The sequence below is a fragment of the Theobroma cacao genome, chromosome 4, assembly GCF_053813885.1.
Source record: "Theobroma cacao isolate CCN51 chromosome 4, ASM5381388v1, whole genome shotgun sequence".
NCBI lineage: Eukaryota > Viridiplantae > Streptophyta > Magnoliopsida > Malvales > Malvaceae > Theobroma > Theobroma cacao.
This window is the reverse complement of record NC_142642.1, coordinates 26824728-26834780: the sequence shown is the minus strand read 5'-3', so window position 1 is coordinate 26834780 and position 10053 is coordinate 26824728. Positions and strand designations below refer to the sequence as shown.

Sequence of the window (10053 nt, the reverse complement as noted above, 5' to 3'; positions counted from 1 at the left end):
TGGATATATGATGAGGGAATGAATTACACTGATAAACTATACACTGAACGGTTGTCAAAGAACTTTTTGACTCTCCTAACAATTGAGTGGCCTTGATGCATTGATAGATGTCAATCTTGATCCATGAAATTGATTATAAATTAATTGATTAAAATTTTTATTAATCAATTAAGTCATTAATCAATTCTATTACCAATATGTTAGAAGCCTAATAAGTCACACACAATTATTGCATTTAAATTAAATTGGGAGAGTGATTATTTAAGTTAAACTTAAATCACATGTTAGGCAATTAACTTCTATAAACTTAATTAAAAGAGTTTACTTAAGTTTTAGGTATAATTATAAATAGTTATAATTATACGGCCTTGATTGCAAAATATAAAGGAAATTAATTTTGATTTTAATTTTCAAGGACTTAATTAAAAGAGTTTAATTAAGTAATGGGCCCAATATTATAATGTGTTATAATATTGAGGGCTTAATTGTAAAATTAAAGTTATTTTAACCTAAGTATATAAGTCACCTTTTAACTATTTTCCATATGAGAGATTTTCACAATTGAAGAAAACTTAATTTTTGTCTAAAAAAGAAAAAGTTTTTTCTCTATTTGCCACCGTTTTTTTTTTTTTTTTTTGTGAAAGAGGAAATTGCTTATGAAGCAATTTTCAAAAGAGGTTTGGCTAAGTTTGTGAAAAAAAAGAAAATGACAATTGTTGTACTCTTTGCTAGTACAAAATATAGTTAAAAACTCCCTCATTTGTTGAAAGTTCTTGTGCAATCATGTATACTACCACTGGAGGCCAAGCACTTAATTGGCTAGGTTTTTTGCTCTTTATGGTGTTTGCGAGATTGCTTCGAGAAGTGCCATTGTGATTACAAAATTGCTTGGCTAGGTAACTTTCTAAATGATAATTAATTTTATGGCTTTATATGTTAAATATCACCAAGATGATCCATGTGTAGAGTCATGTTTTGGTTATTTAGTTCTAAAGTTCTAATTTTCTTTCCGTTGCACATTTTTGAGCATGTCGTCCATAGCCTAAGCCATCATCTAAAACATGTTAAATGTGAAGGTAACTTATGAAACCTGTCACTCGTTCTGATTTACTTTCACTTCCCCGTATAAATAATCATTCCATGCTTGTTTTTGGGTGCTTCCGCACTTGGAACTCTCTTAGGTTGTGTTTGGTATATTGTTGGGCATGTGATTGCTAAAAATGTGATTGTTGGGTATATGATTGTATGGAATGTGATTGCTGAGAATATAACTTTACAGTGTTTGGTATAATAAAAGAAAGTGATGATTGAAGGGAATATAATTGCAGAGAGGATTACATCGTAGTGCTTGGTTTGTAAGCATTTTATTAGAAATGTAATGTAAATTGACAAAATTACCTTTATGTATCAAAAACATATAAGTTGAATGAATATATAATTTTTAATGTAAAATTTGACTTTTCAACTTTAAGCAATGAAAATAATAAATAATGACATTAAAAAAATAACATAATATTTTTATATTAATTATTTAAATATTAAAATATGTAAAATTGTTAAATATTTACTTTCACTTTAAACTTATAGAAATTAAAAATAAAAAACATTATCCAAAGACAAATCTATCGATAGATAGATAGCCGTTGTTAAAGGTTGAACGTAATCCATCTAGATGTTCTTATCTATTGATAAATATTCAATTTTAAGCGTTTCTGATGCTTTCTTTTTCTCATAATCGTGGCACCAAATATCTTTTCCTCTTAAAACCTTGGTAAATTTTCTCGATTCTAAACCATTTAAATGTTTCTCTCTCAATTTTTAGCATTAAAAGCACATATTTTTCTCAAAATACTTCCAAATTTTTTGAAAATTTGAATTAAGGTTTCATAAAACTCAAAGTCTCAATTTCTCTAATTTTTAGATTTGCGGTGAAATTTGGCCCAAATGTGCTAGTGACGGGCTACCTTTCTTGCGGACAGTGAGAAGAAGGAGAAGAAGGCAAGGTGAGAAGAAGGAGAAAAAGGTCGGAAGGAAGAAGGAGAAGAAGGAAGGAAGGAGAAGAGAAGGTTTGGGAGGTTAAGAAGGTCGGGTGAGATGGACAATTTGGGAAATAAAAAATATGTAACTTTCCCTTTGCAAAGGGAAAGTTACTTTTCCTCCATGAGAGAAGGGAATGACAATCCTTCCTCTCATTGTAATGTGATTACAATTGTAAGCACATTACATTCCCCTTTTGCGAACCAAACACCGTAATTGCAGCCATTTAAATTGTAGGGAATGTCTTTCACTTATATCATACCAAACGCCCCCTTAGATGTTTCTGTGCTTGGAATGCTCTTAGGCGTTTCTATACTTGAAACACCCCTGTGAGCAATGTATTTCAAAAATAAAAATTAGCCAAAATTAAATATATACAGTAATGAATCTTATATGCCTCATAAACAAGGCCTTCTTTCCCCGAGAAGCATGATCGGTATTAAGTTTAACAAACCCTGGTTGTGGAATATTGATGGAGTAAGAATTGTTACTCTCTCAGATAAAGTTTTGATGAGTATGGATTAGGGAATAGTTTACGGAGTTGTAGGATTAAAGAATTACAATTCAACAGTCTACGGCTCTAACAGGACCAACCATGGTCGGAGAAGAATAAAACAATGCTTATTTACTTGCATTGCTTCATTCCAAGTATCTCCTCGGGGAAACTTTCTTTAACCAGGGAAAACTATTTCAGTTCGTAATACTAATCCCTCTTTCGGCGCCATATTCAGGACTTATTTGTTAGCCCTTCGGGATGAAGCTGCAATCACAGCTTATTCTAGGCAGAAAAATATGCATTAACTGGACCACACAATTTGCAATGTTTCAGAACAAGGCAAAGGATTTCCATTAAGAAATTTCCCATAAGTACAATGAGGCACGATTTGAGCTTCGATTTGGCCTTTTCCCCCATTCAAAATTCCCAAAAAGTAATGCATTTTACCATAAAATGGAACCAATGCTAAAAACAACTGATGCATTTTATTGTTGTAACTTCATAACATAAAGTTGATCAAATTACATTACATCACGCCAAAATCTGCGAAACTTCAGGTAGTCAAGAAGAAGACAAATAAAGATACAATAAGAGAGTAAAACTACTAATTCAACAAATGTAGAGAAATAATGGCATCTGTGGCATATTTTCTACTTCGCTTTGCCATTGGGCCTAGGAACTCCAGCTGTGTCGAGCACAAGCTTTCAAGATATGTGACCATGGCATCTGCGTGTGTTGAAAACTTTCTACGCTGCTTTGCCATTTGCCAAAGAAGCTCCAGCAGGGTTGAGCTCATCCCAGGCTTCAATCCATGTTACCATGGCATCAGCCAGCTTGTCAAAGTAGGGATCAACTTTGCTAAGCTTTTCCTTGACCTGCTTAGCCAGTTCAATGTAGCACTTTTGAACAGTGGTGCAGTCTTTTGGAAGGACAGATTGTTGGAAGAATGGGATGATCTCTTCCTGCCAGAAGATACCCTTGTACTCCTTCCTTAGGTTCACAAATGGATTGCTTGCTTTGCTATGATAGATGTAAGGTAGACCCGTTTTGACTCCCAATCCCAAATGGTCACATATAACCTATCAATCATCAAGCAGGAGATGTAGATTAGTCTGTAAAATTTCTGTATGGCATTCCTCGTTCGGATTGAAAGAGAATTGTTAATAGAAAGTGAAATTGTAATACAAATAACACCAATGTACCTTGACACACCAGCCAGCCCACATATCATCATAGCGTCCAATTGGCTGACCATCACCCATGAGTCCGAAGTACATGGCAGGGCCAATCAACTCACGGTCAAATGCCAAATTCATACCACACATGGGGAACAAGGTGCCTTTTGGGATTGTCAGAACCGCATCCACATACCTGATTTACAATGAGAATTGTTAATTAATCATCAACGATAGGAACAAACACCATTGGAAAGGAATTAAAGGTGTTTTCTTTCTTTAAAAATTGAAAAAAGGAAGAAAAAAAGTTCATACCTGGTGTTCCTCTCAAGAGGCTTCACAAGTTGGGTTGGTGCATCATAATCTGGGATGTTTAGCCACAGGCCATGAGAAACAGCAGTTGGAACACCCTCACGGAGACTGAATGGGTATCCACGGACAAAATCTGCACCCTCTCTAAATGGGTCATATAAAGTGTTGAAGAAGAACGGGGTGGATGGGGATAGCAGGTTCTTGATGTGCTGCTCAAGTGCATTGATTGCTTTGCCAGATGGGTCCTTAGCAACCTAATCATCAAAGAGATTCACAGGTTAGTGGGCATGTTAATTTACTTATGTTGTGAAAGAGATATCCACCAATCACGGAATATAAGTCAAGTGTTCAGATCTTTGACTTCTAGAGCGCTGATTCATCATTTAGCAGGAAAATATAATAACACAAACAGATACAATCATGCAAGATTTTAGAATCTCACAGCTGTGGATCACAATGCAACCAATTATATAACAATTAGAATCGTTTATTTCCATGATATGGCATGTGCAAAGCTGCTAAAAGTGAATTCCATGTGAAAAGAATTTGAATTCTGTAATCAAAAGCAAACTGATGAGGCGTGAGGCAAAATGGTGAGAAGCAATTAAACACAGACTTTCCATAATGCAACATCAGATTATAAGAAAACAAATGCATAAATCAATTCAAATTATGAAGATCTGGTTAACATACGGTCCCTGCAGAATTCATATCTAGAATCATGATGCAATGAGGAATATGAATTGATTGCGGTATAAATTATAGTATTTGATAAATTAAACTCAAATTCCTTAAAGAATTGTCAATGTCAGGAATTCAATTGTCTACACTGCATGGTACAAAAATCTTTTAAACTAAATCTGAAACATAAGTAATCGCAAAATTTCTCTTCTTAGATCCAAAATTTGCTACAATTATTTAAACACAAACACATACATAGGAAAACAAATCGAGCAAAGCATCCAAATCGCAATCAAAACAATGAAAGGATCCAACCTTTGACCAAAACAACAAAAACCCAGATACGAAAACATCACAATAAATCAAGCAACTAAAAAAAAAGATCCGAAATTTGACTTGAGAAAAACCCCCAGATTTCAAAACATCACATAAAGATCAAAAAAGAACTTACAAAGCAGTCATCATCAATGGTATATATATACTTCTTCTTGGAGACCATGTAACCAAAGCAACGGCAAGCAGAGTCCTTAAAGGAAATGCAAGAAGCCTTGGGACCCAGAATCCTGTTAATATCATTTCTGTTGTAAAGTTCATAATCAAAGCCATCTGGGACCTTGATAATCTTTGAAGGGTCACCATCTTGAACAATGATGAGATGGTAAGGCTCAAAAAATGGCCTCCACATCTCAAGAAAGTCCAAGTTTCTTATAGTTGGTATAACAATGTCAAGCTCATCTTTCAGCTGAGGTACTGCTGGTGCTGCTGCTTGGGTTGCTGTTGCAGGCTCAGCCATCACTGCAAAAAAAAAAAGAAGAAATAACAAAAAGAAACGAAAGAAAAAGAGTGCTTTTGTTTGGAGAGCTTTGGGTGGGGGATTGGGAGGGAGAGTTTGTATGGGAATATATATGGAGGGAGAGTAACGTGGCACGTGAGAAACGGGTGAGGCGGCACGAGTGAAGGAAGAGAGAGAAGAGACGTGTAAGAGTTTAGCAGAGAATGAGGACTTTTTCAAAGGCGCAAAAAGCCTGAGTTTTAGGCTTAAGACTTGAGGTTTTGTCGAATTGAAAGAGCAAATATTAAAAGTTTATATATATCTATATACTCTTTCCCTTTTTCCTTATTTTTTCTTTGTACTCACAGTTTCATGTCTTTATAGAATTGGAACTCAAATTCCAATGGCTTTTACTGTTTTACATGTATAGTCTATAGAAGCAATAATATATATTCTCATTTATATTTTAATTTAACCTTTTTTATAAAAATTTTTATTTTTATATCATCGATCACGTAAATATTTCAAATCCCACATTAATAATTAGAAAAATGCAAAAACAAACATATAAATCAAAGTGAAAACAGTTAATATTTTAGTGCTTTCATACATAAAATGTTTCTACATTGCAATCAAGCAATTTGATTTTTGAATGAGATTGGTCTACTAATTTAATTGAAATTAGATCCAAAATTGAAACAAAAATTTAGGTGCTTTGTAAGTGTGGAATATTTGCAAACTTTTTACATTTAAGGAATTAAAATCTGTCACAGATTTGGGTATATATATATATAATCTTTAGTGGGATAAGTAAGATAGTGTGTTGATGAAAGGGCACTTTCCTAGTATTTATGAAAGTTTTTTCTCTTTGTGAAAAATGAGAACGACTATTTGTAAAAGTCCAAAAAGAAATAGAAATTATAATTAGTAATTGTTAAGGGCAATTTCGGCATAAAAATGAGAATTAGAGGCAAGCAATATATGCAGTTGAACCTACCATAGAGAGAGGAGATTTATTACTGGAAATGGAAGATATGCAAGTAATTATGAGCCAATTAATTAATTTTCTATCAAGTAGTGAGGCTAACTTTGACTCTTTATAATGAGTTTGGTCAATAAGTAGAGGCTTGGTGAAACAGAAGGGAAGGAGAGGATTTATGTTTGAAGTAAAACTCGTGTGAAAGAGTTAGCAATGGCACGCATGTCCACATATGAAACTTACAGCCTATTTCATTTTATTTTAATAAATGATGACAAGACAGAGTAGACGAAGCTTATGTACACAAAACTTTAAATATGGAGTCATGTGCTGCCACTTGAAAATAATTGGATGTGTTGTTCAACAAAGGCTAGATGAAGGCCTGGCCAGCCACGTAGAAAAGAAAACTCACAAATGCTGGCATCGTGTAGGTCACAACTCATAAATGGCGGACTATTTCTTTCTTTCTTTTAATTTAATTTTACAGAGTTTGGTCAATGGATAATTAGCATATAGAATAAAAAGATGGATCTGATTTCTGCAAATAGAAATTGTTAATTTATGTATTATATGTGTTTTGAATTTTATGAGAAATTATTATTTTAATAAGTGTTTATAAACGTTCATTAATCAGACCATTTTAAGACAATGCCTTAATTATTCTCATACATACATATATATTTATAAATAACACCCATACCAATAACAAATAGGATCTTTGAATATTATATTCTCTAATACTTTTAATTTTTTCTAAAAAAGAAACCTAAAATGAATGTGATATTTTAATGAGACAAATCCGAGTGAGACATTGACATGCAATGGGACATGACAATTGAGTACGGCTTTTCGCAAAGAAAAATTAAATTAAAAAAAGTTGAAATAAAATGTTGGGTCTTGCAGTTTCCACCGACAAGGATGGGCTTTCCCTTGTCTCGAATCTTTGGATGCGGAGTGAAAAGTGGAAGGGCACCTTTGGTATGTGGGACTCAAAATAAGACACGTGTCCTTAACCAACCTTAGAAAATATTTTGTCTTAATTTTCGCAGATAATGGGGGCATTCTCTTCTGTTCATTGAATTCAATAGAGCCAAATTCGTTCTTTTATGAGGACATCATGTCTTGCATTCTTACTACTTACCTGGAAAGCTTTGACCCCTTTTTACTTTTTCTAATTTCAAGTCTCTTTGAAAAGTAAGACAACTCAATTTGCCTATTTTTCAACTTTTTAGTCAGTCAATATAAGCTCAGTAGCAAATAATAATTACAGTCTTGATATTTGTTAATCGGTTGACCCTTGATGGGATCCAAAACGCTCAAAGCATTGCCGCAATTGATGTCATGATATTTGCATGTGTAAATATATTTATATGAATGCATCTTTTCATGATATGTTTCATTAGCATGTGAGAATTTTTCTTGGGAAGCCCGTTGAGTTGAGTGGATTATAAATTCCATTCCCCTTAACCAAGGGACCTCCCTTGTGAAATCCATGAAAATTCAATGGAAAGCTTGGTTAGGCAGAAAAGTAGTGCTCTAGTTAGTCATAGCAAGTTTCTTGTAAACGTCTCAAACGTATTGGGCACTTTCCACTGAAACAAGTTGAAAAATTCAGCCAAACTCCATTAGCGGATCATGGCTGCTTAATAAATCAAGTGGGAAAATTTGGCAATGGGCAATATGAATTTGAAAGTGTCCAAATTGCTTTAAAAGTGGAAAAATATTCTTTTCACTTATATATTATTGAAGTTAACTTAGTCAGAATATGCATATCTATCATCTCTTTGAATGGAAAGAGACTCACAGAAGAATTGCAATATAGCTTAGCCAGTGGCTATATTATATTTAAATAAATGAATTAAAAAAAAAAGGATGATGTCATGCATGGCTGAATTTTGTTTCTCATGTGTTGCGGTGAAGCCAATTACTGAAAGACTTTGTGCAAACAAGTATCTCGATGCACAGACATGTGCATTGCACGTGTAACTGCATATATTTAAAAGAAAAATAACTTTAAGAATCACCTTGACGACAAACATTAATGAATATAGAAATTTAATTTATAATGTAAGTTAATTCAATGCACAACAATATCTTCTGTTCTTTAATAAAATTAATTACATAATTTATCTGTATATACATTATTACAATTTTCTTTTATCTCTTTAAAGGTGGAGTGGATTAAGGGATGAACATTCATGTGGATAAAAGCTGGTTTCGTAAAAGAGCATACTCTTTACAACGAAAGTGATAGTGATGAACCTACATCTAATTATGGAATATGGAAAGGAATTAGAAGGATATCTTTAGAGTTTAATATATACACACGAGAATTTCATTCTAAAGAAAACTAATAATTTAAAGAAAAGAATTTGTGATTTTTAATCAATTTTATACATGAAGAATAATGATGCTATATAATTCAAAACGTCCAATTTTGGATTATTTGAAAACATTAATAGTTGTATTCTTTGAATCTTGAATCTTAAAATTATTGTACTTTTGATTATTTTAAATTGTATAATAGTATATGAGAATTATTTTGTTCATATATTTTATAACTGAAACCATGTTTCGATATTTGATAATCGAGGCTAACTAATATTTATAGGGCATGTAATTATGCAATTACTAAAATACCTTTATATTTTCGATGGATCATCGACGTTTTATTGACAGATTATACATAAAGTATTGACAAAAATTTTCGATAGATTTTTGATGAAATTCTAGAGTTTCGACGGCATTTCGTGACTAATCTCACTGTGTTGCCAATGAATTATCAACGCAATGTGAATAGAGTACCAAAGGACATTTTTAATGAAATATTCTAACAAAATTTCATCTATTCTGAGCATTTTCTAACCGGATTACATCGAAATTTCCAAAACTTTCGACAAATTTGTGTGCTTTTCTTGATGGAATATTTTTGTTGGTAAAACTGTGTGCATGGATTTTTCCTTTTTTGATGAAATGGTATTAATGACTAAAGTGTTGTTGACAGAATAAATTCGTTGGATATGGATAATTTCAATGGAACGTTGAAGTTTTTTTGATGACTTTTTTCATCGAAAAAGTCTTGTTTTTTTGTAATGATTTATATAATTCACTCTCCATACAAAATTTCATGTTTTGGTAAGTTCTATGGAATCTATAATCAATATACAATATTCCTAATCATACAGGACATAAATTATATATACCAATCACTATAAATTTGACATTTTTATTGATGAAATTTTTTATTGGTAAAGGTGCACATTCCATCTATAAATTCAAATATCGATGGAAAATTTTATTGTTATTCAGTCAAGAATACCATTGTTAGTAAATTTTGACAGAATATTCTGTCGGTATATTCATTAGTAAAGCATTGAATTTGTCGAAACCTGTCATGGCCGGTATTAGGTGACGTTCGTCAATGAATTAAGTCAATATTATTTCAACAGATTTTCGATTGATAATGAGGTCTACTTTTTAGTGATCATATATTTTTGTTAGTAAAAGCTAATACTTTGCCAATAAAGCCTAATATTCCATTGGTAAAAGCTAATATTCCGTTAGTAATGTTTTTGGTAAAACTGAAAAATACAATAATTTT

General features: G+C 32.5%; 1 protein-coding gene across 1 annotated transcript; it reads right to left on the bottom strand.

The window, feature by feature from the left end:
- Window positions 1-2999: 2999 nt before the first annotated feature.
- Window positions 3000-5586, bottom strand: RGP1 (reversibly glycosylated polypeptide 1). The gene is made up of 4 exons (XM_007032790.3): window positions 5153-5586; window positions 4024-4274; window positions 3736-3904; window positions 3000-3612 (listed from the first exon to the last, which is right to left on the bottom strand). Exons 1-4 carry the CDS (start codon window positions 5492-5494, stop codon window positions 3280-3282), a joined length of 1095 nt encoding a protein of 364 aa, XP_007032852.1. The 5' UTR covers window positions 5495-5586; the 3' UTR covers window positions 3000-3279.
- Between the last annotated feature and the right edge of the window lie 4467 nt (window positions 5587-10053).